The sequence below is a fragment of the Salmo salar genome, chromosome ssa01 (assembly GCF_905237065.1).
Source record: "Salmo salar chromosome ssa01, Ssal_v3.1, whole genome shotgun sequence".
Lineage (NCBI taxonomy): Eukaryota > Metazoa > Chordata > Actinopteri > Salmoniformes > Salmonidae > Salmo > Salmo salar.
The window spans coordinates 43994809-44012634 of record NC_059442.1 but is presented as its reverse complement, the minus strand read 5'-3'; the positions used below and the strand labels follow the sequence as shown (position 1 = coordinate 44012634).

Here is a 17826-nt window from a genome sequence, read left to right as displayed (position 1 = left end):
ACATTCCACCATAATAACTTCATAGAGATTTGGAAGTTAAGATCACATAGCTCACTTTCCAAACAGCAAATGAATACAATTATTAAAAAAATATCTACATGACTATGAAGGTCATTATTATGTCATTTACAAAAAGACTGCTTGCGACTGGCCACCTCTGCCATATGTGCCTGAGATAGTGAGATGCTTGTTGCAATAGTCATCCCAGGACAGGTTCTCAGTCTCCCTGCACTCAGAAGTATTGATGCAGCAAGGCAAGGTGTGCCATAGGCAATACTGTAATGGGGAGGCGTTTTTCTAAAAGAGTTTGCAGGAGGACCATACTGCACCAATTTAAAGCCTTTCAGTTCCGTCGCTATCCTACCCATAGCCGGGGGAAGTGGGGGTGCTTCTTTTTTGTTGAAATTATATGAAGTAAAATTATATATCCCCAAAGTATTATTATTTTTTCATTATATGAAGAAAAAATAAATATCCCAAAAGTTGTGCACTGGGCCTTTACTAGCCCTGTATTTGCTGACCGATATAGCCGTCTGTAGCGCGGGCAAATGATTTACTTTTCTGCTCCCATACCCTATGGCTTTTGTTGCTGTTTTCATTTTGGGGGGATATTCTGTGCCATTGATGTCGGTATCTGTTCACACAGTACCGGACAGGACCGGGAGCCGCTACAGTTCTGTTCATGGGGTCGACTGAATCTGCGCAGCAGCGGGAGGATAGCCGCAAGTGCGACGACGAGGAAGCAGTGGCAGATGAGGAGAGTGCGAACAACCTACAGGATGGCGAGACTCCTGATGCCAAGGTAAAACTAAATAGTAGATTGATGTATTGACAACTAACCCAACAGGAAACACATTTCTATATCTACAGCATCATCAAGGGGATGTTGTCCTTAAATAGCTGATGTGACATTTAGGGAACGTTTTAAATATGGACAGAGGAGTGCATAAACAATCACCACACTGTTACAGTAATTATACATGTATCTTATTATGTCTTCTTATCAAATGGTAGGCTTTTATTAGCCTATGTATGACTCCTGACATTCAAGTGAAAGGCTTATATGGACAATTAAAGCCACACAATAAGTGACGATGCTTCTCAACTGTCTGTGAAGTGTTGTTATTGTCGGGCTGCAGAGATAAGGTTGGTTATTCAGTTGATTGACGTGAGCACCAGCGCCAGATACCGACCCCATTTAACAACAATACATTTGATACAGTATCTATTTTCACTGCTTCACAAAGTATTCCACTTCATTCCAAAGTATTTAAATGAATTAAATGGCACTGGAATAGGCTAGATATAAAATCAAAAGGGTTACATTTTCACTATTGGAAATTGTCCAACCATTATCTTTCCAGGATATATATTAGCCATATATATGACTAAAATGAGAAGTCGTTTTACAATCGGAAATGATACAATATCTCTAATGTGAAACATGTCAAATGGCCACCGGAATATTACATTGACCGCCCATGTGTTTGTACACTGCTGCTACTCGCTGTTTATTATCTATGCATAGTCACTTCCCCCCTACCTACATGTACAAAGTACCTCAACTAACCTGTACCACCGCACACCGACTCGGTACCGGTACCCCCTGTATATAGCCTCACCATTGTTATGTTATTGTGTTACTTGTATTTTTTTACTTTAGTTTATTTGGTAAATATTTTCTTAACTCTTCTTGAACTCCACTGTTGGTTAAGGGCTTGTAAGTAAGCATTTCATGGTAGGTATACACTTCTAGTATTCGGTGCATGTGACAAATAAAGTTTGATTTGATGTTCTCTTTTTAGTCATAGTTATGGCCTGATACATATAGGCTATTCTTTTGTTTATTCCTATTGACTTGCTTTACCAAGGATCACCTTCAGTGCTCGGTTATCTCCACCAAGTCTGTCCCCAAATAATTTGATTTGCTGGTTTTAAGCATTCAACTTTCAAATAGCTCTTTGTTGACTGTTGCTGGGTGCTATCGTCCTCCATCAGCAACGGCCTGTAGCCTACCTGCCCTAAGCTCTCTCCTGGCCCCTTACACTAAGTCTGAATTTGTCCTGCTAGGTGATCTAAACTGGGACATGCTTAAACCACCTGACCAAGTCCTAATTTTGTCTAGCCTTTTAATCATTATATGTGTTATTGTTTTTACCATCAAGGACCACTTTGGAAACAAGTGTTTTAATGAATACTTTCAAGTGATATCCTCTGGGTCCACATTGTACATTTTGTTGTATATGTCTGTTACCCAAAATAAATTCAATTCAAAGCAATGGGACTCCCTACATTTTTCGCGGAGTATTACCAATCCCACAAGGTATGACTCCAAACACCCAGAAAAGGGTACTCTCCTTGATGTTATCCTCACAAATAATCCTGATAGGTATCAGTCTGGTGTTTTCTGTAATGACCTTAGTGATCACTGTTTTACAGCCTGTGTTCGTAATGGCTGCTCAGTAAAATGACCTGTCCTGATTTGTCATAGATGCTTGCTAAAAAACTTTAATGAGCAAGCCTTGCTTCATGAACTGGCCTCTAAAATTGTATAGAATCAGCTTGATCCCCCCCCCCCTCTGTCGAAGACTTGGATTTTTTTGTTGTTGATATTTTCAGTGGTATTGTTAACAAACACGTCCCCATAGGGAAAATAAGAATTAAAAACAGGTTCAGCTCCTGGTTCGACCGTGATCTTGCCGAGTTACTCCACCTCAAGAATTGCATTAGGCGAAAGGCTCGGCACACGCATACTCAGGCTGACTGGCTCTCGTTCAGGCAAATGAGAAATAAGTGCACTCAGGCTATCCGGAAGGCCAAAGTTAGTTACTTTAAGGAGCAGTTCGCTCTCTGTGGGTCTAACCCCAAGAAGTTCTGGAAAACGGTTAAAGACCTGGAGAATAAACCCTCCTCCTCACAGCTGCCCATGTCCCTTAATGTTGATGATGTGGTTGTTACTGACAAGAAGCACATGGCTGAGCTCTTTAATCACCACTTCATTAAGTCAGGATTCCTATTTGACTCAGCCATGCCTCTTAGCCCGTCCAACATTTCCTCATGGGAAATGGGAACCCCTTCTAATGCGACTAGCCTCGATGCTCCTGTCTCTTTTTCCCCTGCACTGCTACAAAGTTTCTCCTTGCAGGCGGTCACTGGGTCCGAGGTGCTAAAGGAGCTCCTAAAACTTGACCCCAAAAAAACATCTGGGTCAGATGGTTTAGACCCTTTCTTGTTTGTACCATGTTTTGTGCTAGTACCATGTTGTTCTGCTGCCATGTGTTGCTACCATGTTGTGTTGCTACCATACTGTGTTGTCATGTGTTGCTGCCTTGCTATGTTGTTGTCTTAGGTCTCTCTTTATGTAGCGTTGTCTCTCTTGTCGTGATGTGTGTTTTATCCTATATATTTTTATTTATTTTGAATCCCAGCACCCGTCCACGCAAGAGGCCTTTTGGTAGGCCTCTTGTAAATAAGAATTTGTTCTTAACTGACTTGCCTAGTTAAATAAAAGGTTAAATAAAAGGTTAAATAAAAGGTTAAATAAAAGGTTAAATAAAAGGTTAAATAAAATCCAAATGAAGTCCTTTACTTTCTTAGTAGGCTCTCTCTAATAACTTGGAGTTTATATCATTCTCACAATACAATCTCATAGCAAATTTTTCAGTTTTATCCCACATGAAAATTACAATAGTTTATTTATGTATGAATACTGTAGTATTACTAAAGTTACAAAACTGCTGTGTTTTTGCAAACATTACTGTAGTATTTACTAGTGTTTTTTTGCGGATAAAAGTGTAAAAAGGCCTATTTACTATAGCATTCTACAGTATACTACAAAATTCTATAGTAAGTACTACACATGATCGAGGGATACTACAGTGTGTAGTATATTATAAACTGGATGGTTCGAGCCCTGAATGCTGATTAGCTGACAGCTGTGGTATATCAGACCGTATACTGTACCAAGGGTATGACAAAACATGTATTTTTACTGCTCTATTTATGTTGGTAACCAGTTTATAACAGCAATAAGGCACCTTGGGGGTTTGTGGTATATGGCCAATATACCACGGCTAAGGGCTGTATCCAGACACTCCGCTTTGAGTCGTGCAAAAGAACAGCCCTTAGCTGTGGTATATTGGCCATATATCACACCTTGTGCCTTATTGCTTAAGTATACTACAGTTTATGACAAAATTCTATTGTAAGTACTGTAGTATTCTATAGTAAACTGTAATATTTTATCATGTGAGATTAGGCTACATATTTTATAGGCATGGTCAAAGGGCAATACATCTACAGCTCTGTAAGGGACCTGACTGTTCATATTCAATTACACATTGTGTCACTGTCCTTTTTGACACTTCTCTGCGAGTCAATGTTTGGCTTTTGATTGTGTGTTGCTATTGTTATGCTGCCTCTTAGCCAGGTGTTCCCTGAGAATAATATGTCATCCTCAATGGGACTAACCTTAAAGAGTGTCATTGGAGGGTCCATTCATTATTTGCACTATCATGGTCCATGTTTGACTTTTCAGTTGTTGGAGACCGTAGAATACCAGTGGAAACTGTTACTAGTGGAATGGTGACCTTCCATTCTTAGATGTATCTAAGGGCTTGATTCAATCCGTATAGCCCAAGTTCAGCGCTATAGTGCGATTGAAGTTTAAAGACAATGTTGCCACGTTTGCGGAGGCTGCATTCACGGTAAACACTGCGTAAGTCGGCTCAATCGGTAATTACCTTTACATTTCAACTGAGCTATAGCGCTGAACTTTGGCGATACGGATTGAATCTAGCCCTAAATTAAGTGTGGGACCCGAGAAAGGAGAGAGAGAGAGAGAGAGAGAGAGAGAGAGAGAGAGAGAGAGAGAGAGAGATGGAATTTCACCTTGTCTGCACTCTTTATAAAGCATTGATTAACTTTGCACTGTAAGACATGATGAGCTCAGCTGTGGGTGAGCAGGAAGTCTGTTAGCTGTGTCTGAGGACTCAAATTCTTCATTAAATACTTAGGTTACACATCATAATAACTTTCCAGATTAAGCCATTATAAATGCTTTTAACATGTGTAGATGCTTACAAAGGCTTTACAAATGTTGACAAATAATTGGCATATTCTCAGATTTTTTTGCATGCAAAATTATCATAATTTCATAGAGGACGTCCTGGTTCCTGATAAATTGAAAGCAATAAATAACATTACAGGATAACATGACTCATGCACTAATACTGCTATTGCGGTCTTAAAAGCTGTCCCCCCTTTCTCCCAAAGGGAAAATATGATTCTGAAAAAAAGTGCATTTTCATGTATTTAATCCTTAAGAGTCTATTGGCACATCCGTGCGTCAATCTAATTAACATAACACAACAATTCCCATAAAAAATTAAGCTGGAGATATCATCTGCCTATGTTGGCCTTCCGCATCTTCAGTGGAAGGTGGCCGAGCTACAGCTGTGTTTGTCAGACCATGAGATATTCCGAAAATTGGCCTACAAACTATTATGCTATTACTCTCACGAACTTGATGGTGTTCTCCATCAAGATACCTAAAAAAAGTCCTAAAATTTAAAATCAAATAGCTATATGATCCATGTTATCTTACAATAATTCCATATGCTAGTTTAGTACCCCCCCCACCCCAGAGGTTAAGTTATGTTGTATGTATGTGTATATATACACATATGTGTATATATATATATATATATATATATATATATATATATATATATATATATATACACACACACACACACACACACACACACACACACATATATATATATATATATATATATATATAAAATCTCAAAATGTTTCCTTCTCTGTTTTAGTTACTCCAAAAGAATGGACAGATCTCCGGGCTGAGTGAAAAAGCAGCAGGCAAGACTGAGGAGGTCAACGGCCTGTGTGAAGACAGGGTCGTTGCAGACGGTGAGTCATCACAGTGTGGACGAGAGTTAATTTGTGTGTGTATGAGAAAGGATTTACTTCTGGCTTCTTTGAAAAAGAGTTCAGTTGTTTCCTCAAGTTCTTACAATGTTACGATCATGGTGAACACTTCACATTAAGCTATATATGTGGTTGTAAAGAGTTTATTTGTAGTTTATAATTATAGGTTATTTGTATGAATCAGGCAATTTAACAGTTTTGGGTAATGCATATTTGTTTTTTCATTGCAGTTGGTGAGACAAATTCAGTTATCATTTCTCAGAATAAGGACATTCCGGAGACGATAGAGACGCTCACAAAGAAGATACCACCTCTGGAAAACGTGATGGGAAGGAATCACCAGATGCAGATGATGAGGCATCAACAAATGAGACTGAAACAGAAGTTAAATTGAATGAAGTCAATGAACGTTTAAAAAACATTCTTCAGTTCAATTGGTTTAAAATTCACATTGAAAAAAGACTGACACAACACAAGAAGAAGTGAGCCCTAAGAAAGTAGAGGGCAAAGCAAGAACTCCTGAGGATATGAAGGACACAGAAGAGACCACTATAGATAATGCTGAGGAGAATACAGAGCAGAGCAGATCTGACTGATGATACAATAAAATAAATTGTTGGTGATACACCAAAAGAGTCTGTTGGCGATACACATCAAGAGCTTGTAGATGATACACTAGAAAAACTGGTTGACGAAATACTAAAAGAGCCTGCTGATGATATACCAGATGAGCCTACTGATGATACACAAAAAGAGCTTGTAGATGATACACTAGAAGCGCATATCGACGATGCACCGAATGAGGTTGTTGATGACACAACAGAGGAACCTGCTGATGATTGTACCTCTTGCCATATGATGACAGACCTCACATTTGTGAAATTTTCTCAATAAAACTACCAAGGAACATACCACAGAAATGATAGAACCTAAGGAGGAAGTCACACCTGAAGAAGTGGCAAAGGTAGAGAGAGAGGCAGAGGCACCAGCCCCACTGGTTCTGGTAGTTGACGAAATGTCTCCATTGAAACGTTTTTTCCTGACAGGAAAAATACACAAGCAGGTCAAGCAAGAACCCACAAAAGAATACAAGGTGGAACCTAAGGATGAAGTCAAGGAAGAACCTACGGAAGAACCCAAGACAGAACCCAAGGATGAACCCAAAGAGGAACCAAAGGAAGAAGTCAATGGGAAACCTAAGGACAAAGTCAAGGAGAAAGTAGAGGAGGAAGTCTTCCCAACCGAAGAGACAGAGGCACCAGCATCAACCATTCTGGATGTTGAAGAAGAAATTATATCCCCGATTAAGAAGTTTTTCACTACTGGAATCTTTGCCAGTTTAAAGAAAAAGAAAAAGCTTATAGAAGAGGAAACGCCCGAATATGAGACCATTGAGAAGGAACAGGAACTGCAAAGCATTGAAAAACAGGAGGACGTAAACACACCAGAGGAAGCTGGACTTGAGCAAGAACCAACAGAAGAGGAGATCAGTCCAGGTGTTGAGGGGGAACAAAATGAGAAAGAACTTCAATTTGAAATTGCAGCCACAATGTTAGCGGGAGTAACAGATTCACTAATGGATGAGACATCCAATGTCCCCGAACTCACCGAACTCATTAAGAGTAATGTCTCTAAAACTAGTGGAAACAGAGAGGATGTTCTTGAAGCGCAGACAGCTACTAATATATTACAGACAATTATCTCAAATGAAGCTGAACTTCTTAGTTCAGGAAGTTCAGTCCAGGATATTCTTGAAGACCAGTGTCCTTCTTGGAGTTTCGTAACCGTTATAACAAATAAAGCTGAAACAAATGAAGCCAAACGTCTTAGCTCTCAAAACAAAGTTAAAACCCAGGAAAGTCTTGAAGAGCAGTCTCATTCTTGGGGATTTGTCACCGTCACAGAGGATGTTCCTGAAGAGGAACCAGCTCCTGTGCTATTACTGACAGTTACCTCAAATGAGGCTAAACTTCTTAACTCTCAAGAGAAAGCTAAAAGCCAAGGAAGTCCAGTCCAGGATATGATTGACAAGCAGTCTTCTTCTTGGGGATTCCACACAGTTATCTCAAATGAAGCTGAACTTCTTAGCTCACAAGAGAAAGCTAAAAATCAAGGAAGTCCACTCAGGAAGCTCTTGTCTGGAGCTGGTTTGAAGAAGCTTACTAGGAAGCAGAGAGGTTGTAAACCAGACAAGTTGACCGGATCTGGTGAGCATGTAGCTGAGGATCTACTGTCATCCACAGATTCAGTGGAGTACCAGAAAGGAGAAAGTACTGCCTCTCTGCCAGAAGAATTAGCAGCAGAGCAGGTAAACGTGTCTGCTCAGGCTGGGTTGAGCCACGAATCAGATGATGTAACCTCTGACAGTGAAAGGAAGAAGGATGGTACCTGGACTTCCTTCAAAAAACGAATGACGCCCAAAAGACATCCCAAAAGATCCTCTGAGAGTGAGGATGAGTCAGCACTTGTAGGCTTACATGAGGAGCCAAAGCAAAGTGAAGGGGAGCAGGTACTAGAACATATCACAGAAGAGCCCAAAAAGAAGGTTGATATATCTGTTTCTTGGGAGGCTCTCCTATGTGGATCTGCAAAGAGGAGGGGCAGAAAAACATCGGACTCAGAGGAGGAAGCACCCATGAATGAAGGTAAAATACTAAGTGAACCAGGAAACACTGCAGAGTCGCCATTGGACAGTTCTCAGGAGAGAGGTTATGAACATTTTACCTCTTCCCCTGAGCAAGTTGGAAGTCCCTCGGGGAGTGAAGGGGGGTCTACATGGAAATACCTTAAAAAGCTGATCACCTCAAAAACAAAGGCAAAAACCGAGGAGGCCGTCAAAGTTAGCTCACCAGAGCAGATGCAATCTGGCATCGAAATCACCAAAGAGAAGTCTTCTTTTTCTCTAAAGAAACTCATCCCTGGACGCAAAAAGGGAAAGCATGGAGAAAAGCAGGAACCAATATCTTCTGACGAGGCAGATAAGGGTGTTGGATCGGATGACGAGGAGGACTCTGAAACGCCAGCAGTGGTCCCCATGTCAGAGTTTGATGCAGAAGAGCTAGGAGAGAAACACAACATATCAACTGAGGCTGTTATAGAAACTCCATTACACATAACAGAAGAAGAAACCCAGCCAGACATCTCTAGTACGTTCACCGAATCGGCCATACCCAAAGACACCCTGCCCACTGAAGCAGAGAAGGCTCAAGCCAAATATACTGTGGAACAGTTGGCCCCATCAACATCCCCCACTGCAATGGAAGACTTTGAGGACCTTACGGAATTCATAAGTAAACATCAGCAACTCAGTGATATACCTGAAGAAGGCTTAATAGAGGAAACCATTGCCACACAAGTGTCTACTCCTGAAGAAGCCAATCAAGACGATACCATAGCCGAGGACCTAATAGAGTTGACATCTGAAGCAGTCACTGCCCCAGAACCTCTAGATGAAGAAACAACAGAAATGGTTTCAGCAGTGTCACAGCTGACAGATGAGTCCCCCAAAACATCAGGCAGCACAACACCTGTCCCACTAGAATACGAGTTAAAGGATACAGAGTTACTTCTGCATGAGACTGTTGATACCATTAGCAGAACCCAAACTCTCTCATTGGTAAATACAAAAGACCCACATCTGGAAGCCATTTCAGTTTCTCCACAAATATTACACACACCAAAAGAGAAGGAAGCAACAGTTTTGATAGCTCATGAAAAATCAGATGCAGTTGAAATCCGCACAGGTGAAGAGTCTCAACAAATTGATGCTGTTGATAAAAGCCCAGTGACTTCTATGGTAGAGTGTCCATCTGAGGTCATTGAGGTAGTACCCACAGAGTTGGCACCTGGGGACACTGAAGAGTCTGATGCTGCAAGAATCACTACTGATGATTTACACAAAGCTGAAGATGAATCAATTCCAATCATGCTCATAGAAACTGAAAAAGACCCACAAACAGAATTGGTAAATGAGTTAGAAGAGGCAAGACCAGAACTTGTAGCCTACATTAATTCAGAAGAAGGTGTAGCTCAGGTTGACGAAAAGGTGGTAGCAGAAGACACTCCACAGCCTGATACAGAGAGTCTGGATGTATCGGTCACAGACAAACTTATCTCCATACAACCTCACACGGAGTTCATTCTTGAAGAAGAGAAAGCGGAATTCCTGGATGTTGCGGAGGATGCTGCAGACAATGAGAATGCACCAGTTATAGAAACAATCACATGTGAGGTTCAAGATGTCACAGCTGCAATGCATGACGTTTCAATGTCGAAACCATCTGACGTTCTGGAATGTTTGATTGCCATAGTGACACCTGAAGTAGAATCCCCAGAGAAAAGGGATCCTGTGGGTTCTCTAAGACCACTTGAAGAGGCAAGACCAGTACTTGTCACCACCGTTAATTCAGAAGAAGCTCAGGTTGAAGGAAAGGACGTTCTGAAAACTTTGATTGCCGTAGTGGCGCCTGAAGTAGAATCCCCAGAGAAGAAAGATCCTTTGGGTGCTCTAAGACCACTCATATGCGCTGCTATGGTTCAGACACTAAAGGTAGAGGACATGGTTGTGATGAAGAATGTGCCATCAGCACAGTTTGTTGATGGCCATGTGATCCAAGTACAAGTGACGGATGCAGAGCTAAAGTCAGCTGAAGAAATTGATGAGATAATGCTTGAAGTGGGCTCATCTGATGCAAATGATCACAAGATTATATTGCAACAGGTGAACACTGAGATTGAATCAGATGAAGCAAATGTTGAGACAACCCTTGAGGTGGGCTCAACTGATGATCACGAGATTATAGTACAAGTGGCGGATGCATGGTTAAAGTCTGCTCAAGTAATTGTTGATAAAGTGCTTGAAATTGACTCAACCAATGTCACTGATCATGAGATCCAATTAAAAGGGTTGGATGTAGAGACTGAGTCAGCTGAAACAATTGTTGATACAGTTCTTGAGGTTGTCTTAACTGATGTCAAGGGTCATGAGATCCAAGTACAAGTAACAGATGCAAATGCTGAGAAGGGTTCAGCTGAAGCTATTGTGGAGACAGCACTTGAGGTGGTTTCCTCAACCGATACTAAAGAGGTCATAGACGTTTGTAACAAAATGGAGGACGAAGGAGAGGGTGAGAATGCCAATGAGGAGATTGAGGAGGACATGTTTGAAGAGGCCAGCAGTATTATAACTCTGGAAATTGTACAGCAGAACGCATCAGAAGACCCCAATATTGTACCACAATCAAGTCAAAAGGCTGAAGTTGAATTATCGAGTGAAGCAGAAGTTTCGAAATCACCAGAGAGTACACCAGCGGTCGCAGTTATAGATAGTCAAGGACATCCACATGTAACTGCACAGGTGCGAAAGACAATTCATTTATTTGAAAACTATTTAGATCTTAATACTCAGGGAAATGCACAAGAACCTTCAGAAAAAGAAACTGAGCCTTCGATTGCTCTCGAAGTTGATACAGTATGTGAGGATAGAAAAGCTCCTGAGGCATTTGTAGAGCCCACTTCTGAATTCAACAGCATACCTGACGACACAGTTCCCACTACATTTGCAGAGTCTTGTTCACAGGCAGATGTGCAAGACGTTTTTGGAACAGAGGCTGAATTCATTATTTATTCTGAAGTAGATCAAGCCATTGATGTTTCAGACTCTACTAGCGGGCATAAGAAGGAACTAGTGGGAATGGTAGTAGAATCAGCAAAGGAATCAGTGGAGTCGTTGGAAAAGAGACTATCTATAGAATCCCAAGTCCATATCCATCTCCACATTAAACCCAGAGATGCTGGAGTTGTGTCTGCGGGATTAGAGTCATCACCACTTGCTATTTGGCCACCTCCAAGTACTACTGCAGAAGTTGCAGTGAATACTGACAGCCCTCTAACAGAATCAATAGAAAGTGCAAGTACTATTGCAAAGAGTTCAGTGAATACTGACTGCGTTCTAACAGAATCAATGGAAAGTGCTCAACTTTGTGAAGTCAGTCAAATTGAGCAAACCAGTGACACTACACCTCATGTGCCACTGCATACCCCACCTGTAACAGTGCTGTACACCCTAAACCCTGAAACAGAACAGGTAATGACCAATGCAGTAGGGTCTAACCCACACATAGAGGAAGAGAATGACCTAGAACTGTGGCTGGATGCTGAGGACGATATTGGCACAGTAAAATCCAATGTCTTGGAAGTTCTAAGCAAAAAAACAGATAGAGGAGTAGAGAAGACGCTGCAGGACAGTGAAGAGATATTTGATATTGCACTTGAGCCTCAAAGCGTTCTGTCCGGAGGTGATACCTAATAAGACTGCAGCCATTCCACCAAACTGACGTATCATGAACTGGTAAGTCAGTCCTTTACATTTCTTGTTATTCTACTATGTATTTAAGTACTTGAAGAAGTACACAAATATAATGTCTCCTGAACTTGTCTCCTGAACTTTCTTCTCTTAGGTTTAACGAGCTAAAGGACTGCTGGACTACCAAAGAACAACCTGAAAGAGAAGATAGAAGTCCACACATGAAGGATGACCTACCACAACGGAGCTAATGGAGACATTCTTCAGATCGTTGAATACATTAATGTTAGTTTCAATGTTATTATATCAAAGTTTAACTGTATGTGTAATTACTTCTACTTCTTTAAATACAATTCGTTGTCCTTTTCAAGGCACCATGTCATCTTATCAGAACTTGGAGGTAGAATAATGTATATTATATAATATTTATGTTAACATTTTAGAAGATGTTTGTCCTGTTTGTCCTTCTATTACACAGAGTATATTTATCTGAGTTTAGTTTTCTTTAGCGTTAATGTAATTTGTGGATTGAACAGAAGCCTTCCATTTATCAACATATAATACACTTACATTCAACACAGGACATATGTACCCCACTGCTCACCAAAACAATGCAAAGACAAACTGTGATTAGATATACAGGTATATAGATTTGTTCGCGATGTTACTGTGTTATCACTGTCTTCTGTCAGACACTAAATGTTTGCTCGACTCAGCACATACCAGTAATAGAACATTTGCTCTAGGCATGTGTAGTGACTAGAATTTGTATCACATTTAGCATCATTCCTATGAATATTGCCATCCATCTTCATTATCTCAGAATTATAGTTGAATTGCCAAGTTTTCAAACTATGCACTGCAATGGTTAGTTGACACAGACCAAAATACTAATACAAAATGTGTATTTTATCACGAGTTACGTGATGTATCGGTCACAGACAAACTTATCAACAGAACTATATTTGTTTATTCATTTTTGCCTGTGAATATACACGGAGTATACAAAACATTAAGAACATGACATAGACTGACTAGGTGAATCCAGTTGAAAGCTATGACCCCTTATTGATGTAATTTGTTAAATCCACTTCAAATTCAGTGTAGATGGGCAGGGTGTGGGGGGGGGCAGGTTACTCTGCCACTTCCTGGTTGCCAAAATTCTAATAGTTCTCTTAATTTAAGTTTACGTGACAAAACAAGCAAGTATAGTGTAGAGAATCATTGTACCATCTAAAATATATTTTCCATAACCAAACATATTGTATTTTCAGCTGTTTGAAGCTGGTGTACAAAACTGAAAGTAAAAGACGCAAAAACAAAACTTAAGAATGGGAAGCAGAGAAATAGTGCACATGTAACAGATCTACCACTTCTTTGACTTTCTTTCAATGACAGATCTATAACACACATTTCTATATGAATATGGTCAGGTAGTGAAAAAAGTTACATAATGCAGCTTTAAGTGCCTTTGAACGGGGTATAGTAGTAGGTGCCAGGTGCACCGGTTTAAATGCGTGTCAAGAACTGCAACGCTGCTGGGTTTTTCACACTCAACAGTTTCCCATGTGTATCAAGAATGGTCCACCACCCAAAGGACATCCAGCCAACTTGACACATCTGTGGGAAGCATTGGAGTCAACATGGGCCAGCATCCCTGTGGAACGCTTCGACACCTTGTAGAGTCCATGCCCTGACGAATTGAGGCTGTTCTGAGGGCAAAAGGGGGTGCAACTCAATATTAAGAAGGTGTTCCTAATGTTTTGTACACTCAGAATATATATATATATATATTCCTCTTTATTTTAAAATGTAATATTAACTAATAACTAAATGCAAAACTAAAAGAGTTGCATGAACATTTTTATATTTCAAAGCTGTGAATGAAATAAATGAAAACTATTTACATCCGGCTTGAAGGACCACTCTGAGCCTCTCGGGGCCTTTCTTACAGATGAGTTAAGGTTCTGTCACTATGCTTCTACCTATACTAAATACAGCAAGACGTGATGACAATATGCAAGTTAGTTCAGTCTACTTTATTTTATAAATCAAACACACAACAAACTTCATCAAAGGAGATGACAGCTGTCACCAAATGTATGTGCTGTAGATCTTCATGGCTCATATGAATGTGAATGACATTTGACATGGCAAGACCACAGACAATTAGCATCTTCTAAATGGCCTGCAGCTCCAGGCAATAGGCTCAGCTTCTTCCAGACAAGTCACTGGGTTGATGAGATATCGGATTGGTCGTTTGAATTATTACAGTTTGCCAGAATGAAGAAACACAGAAATGTATGTCTGCAAATATATAAATACGTACAGTGAATCAATTCATATAGGCAATTTAAAGTTTCAACTCAAATATAAACACAAGCATATAAAGCCCCAAAAAACATGCATATATTAATGATTGGGATGTAATGACTCACCGATACGCATCAGTCCCTTATTGAAATGTTTAAAATAGGACTGCGTCGGTCCACGGACCCCAAACCCATCCAAATGTAGCATGCATCGGTCCGAAAATCGATTCAAACGTGACAAATCGCACATTCACAATTCTTTCTACCTTCCCGAAAATACCTAATATTTGTGACAACTGCTGCGTCATCTCCTTCAGTGTCGAACCGAGCATGTAACTGTGTTGACAGTCATAGATCTACAAATCATTTTGATTGTTGAATAACCCTAAGGAATATATATATATTTTTTATTACAAAAAACACAAGGAAGGGGTAACATTAACCCTAGGGAATATTAGCAGATTAGACAAACTGCACACTGTGACAAATTTAGCACGCTGACCAACGCGAGGTAGGCAGCCTGTTCCTGATCTTGCACATCTATGTGGAACCATCAGCATTTAAATGCTGAAATGGCTTACGCGATATTAGGCTTTATTAGTTGTGAGACAACCTTTGTTATCTATACGCTGTTGAAAATAAAAGTAAGCAACAACTCTCATCTGGCTATACCTGCTGAACGGGGCTTACAACATATTTATTTCGATTGTTCAGGTTCCCCATCAGCAATAGTTTTGACTGAAACATTCAGTGTATACGGTCATTTTTAGATATGAAATGATCAACCTTTCCCTGTATAACGAGGGATAACTTTTGCTAGGCACACTTCATGGCCAAAGCTGGAGGAGAAAAAGAAGCTCACTAAACTTCCAAACGGCCAAAACCATTTCATTTTGAGATGGGGGTAAGGGGTAAAATCCAAAATGGTGCTATATATTCATTGGCTACGTCATAGCTAATTTGTAAATGATCAATATTCATACATTACTAGCTCAAACACTTAATCTGCAAAAATTGACAAGTTAATTAGATGATGATTTCAGAACCAGAGTGGGAGGACAAAAAGCATAGGCTACATTCTAAATTAATTATCAGGTAGAACAAAAACACACACACACACACACACACACACACACACACACACACACACACACACACACACACACACACACACACACACACACACACCCAGCTCAGAGGCCCAGCTCAGAGGCCCAGCTCAGAGGCCCAGCTCAGAGGCCCAGCTCAGAGGCCCAGCTCATGAGCCCCATCAGCGGCAGATTTGAATTTAGAATGGAAAATAAATGTGTTTATGCAAAACAAAATTGTGCATCGAATCACATCAAACCGAATCACATCGATTTGTTTTCTAATCAAACTGAATCGCTTCGAACTAAAACGTATCGTTCCTGTATCGTATCGGAGCCCATGTATGTAGATACATATCGAATTGTCCTGAAAGGGAATGATGCACATCCCTAATTAATGAGTACATATGGATACATATTTTTAGCAGCATACTAACAGAAATCCAACAGTCCAAAAGTGAGCTATCGAGACATTTACATTTTGTTGTGCCGACACTGGTGATTTGCTTAAAGAGGAACTTTACTCATTTTTTTCGCCTCGCTCCATCCAAAATAATAGTACCTTCTACAGTGATATTCCTCAAGTCTCTCTCCTTCCATTGAAAATGAATTACTTATTGCATTTCATTGCTGCTGGTGTTACCGAATGGGTAAGTCCACTGTAGTTGCGCAATTTTTGTTCAGTAAGTTACATTCTTTTAGGTAAAAGTTTAGCCTTCTTTTGAATGTCTTGTTAATTATGATCATGATGTAAAGTACTTACAAAAATAGATATCATGGTCAGCATTTCTATTTCATCGTCACTAATGCAGCTCTTCAGAAGATCACTCTGCCAAGTTCAAACATCACCTGAAATTCAAAGGAAACAAAACCAAAAGTATAGTGAGAGGACATTCCAAATGAAATGATAAGCTAAACTACATTTTGTTCTTGTAGAGCTTCATCATAATAATAACCCTCATTATCATCATCACAAGAACACAAGCCTTGTAGAGTAGGAGAGGGTGGTGTGTGTGTGTGTGTGTGTGTGTGTGGTGTTGGGGTTTCTGACCTCAATAGTGACGAGGATGACTATCATCCACTTTAACCTTCAGCTGTGCTTCTCACTCAGGTGGTTCTTCATCAGGTCTGTCAGCTCAGTGCAGGGTTGCAGTTTCTCGGTCACTACCTGTGTATGGCCCAATTCGTCACTGGGGCCAAGCTTCCTGCCATCCAGGATCTATATACTAGGCCCTGTCAGAGGAAAGCCCATAAAATTGTCAAAGACTCCAGTCACCCAAGTCATAGACTGTTTTCTCTGCTACCGCACGGCAAGCGGTCCTAGACTTGCTAGGACCAAAAGGCTTCTTAACAGCTTCTACCCCCAAGTCAATAGACTGCTGAACAATTAACCAAATGGCCACCGGATTATTTGCATTGACACCCATTAGTTTTTTTACACTGCTGCTACTCGCTGTTTATTATCTATGCAGGGTCACTTCACCCCTACCTACAGGTACCCCCGCACATTGACTTGGTACCGTACCCCATGTACATAGTCTCGTTATTGTTATTTTATTGTGTTACTTTTTATAATTTTTTTTACTTTAGTTTATTTGGTAAATACTTTCTTAACTCTTTCTTGAGCTGCACTGTTGGTTACGGGCTTGTAAGTAAGCATTTAACGGTAAGGTCTACACATGTGACAAATAAGGTTCGATTTGATTTGAAATAAGACACAAAACCCGACCTTGACCCAGCGGTTGATATTAAGAAACTGACAGGTCTTGTCATAGAGCATCTCCAGGTTCTCTCTTTCCCAGTAGAAGTCTGGCGTGATCAGCAGGTCAGAGTTCAGGTTGATACAGTTCCTGGAATAACATAACACAGAAAATAGCCAGATTCAATGGTGGATGATTACATAGTATTGTCTGCTAATTGCTTCTGATTACGCAAGCTGTAATAAACAAAACAATTATATTTCTTTTTAAAATGTTATATTTAAGCTACTGCATTGATATATGCAGATTTTATTTACCTCAGAGAATAGAGTTCTCCAATTTTCTGCATGACCTTTGCTCTGGACAGCTTTATTTTCTTCCCAGATTTCAGCATCTTTTTGGGAAGAGCAAATAATGAAGTTAGGAGAATCTATTATACATTGAATAATTCTTCAGTCATGGTCAGAGAT

The 17826-nt window shown here is 40.2% G+C and overlaps 2 protein-coding genes across 2 annotated transcripts; one reads left to right on the top strand and one right to left on the bottom strand.

Moving 5' to 3' along the window:
* The first annotated feature begins 522 nt into the window (after positions 1-522).
* akap12a (A kinase (PRKA) anchor protein 12a) lies at positions 523-14563 on the top strand. The gene is made up of 4 exons (XM_014197274.2): positions 523-802; positions 5835-5934; positions 6183-12301; positions 12411-14563. Exon 3 carries the CDS (start codon positions 6872-6874, stop codon positions 12257-12259), a length of 5388 nt encoding a protein of 1795 aa, XP_014052749.2. The 5' UTR covers positions 523-802; positions 5835-5934; positions 6183-6871; the 3' UTR covers positions 12260-12301; positions 12411-14563.
* rmnd1 (required for meiotic nuclear division 1 homolog) lies at positions 14477-17750 on the bottom strand. The gene is given in 5 exon segments (XM_045695052.1): positions 14477-14563; positions 16420-16505; positions 16708-16824; positions 17386-17506; positions 17674-17750. Coding segments are annotated over 4 exon segments (348 nt in total). The 3' UTR covers positions 14477-14563; positions 16420-16472.
* Between the last annotated feature and the right edge of the window lie 76 nt (positions 17751-17826).

What these genes read in the sequence shown, in the direction of transcription:
- akap12a (XM_014197274.2), top strand. Translation starts at nt 6,872, where the DNA reads ATGATAGAACCTAAGGAGGAAGTCACACCTGAAGAAGTGGCAAAGGTA.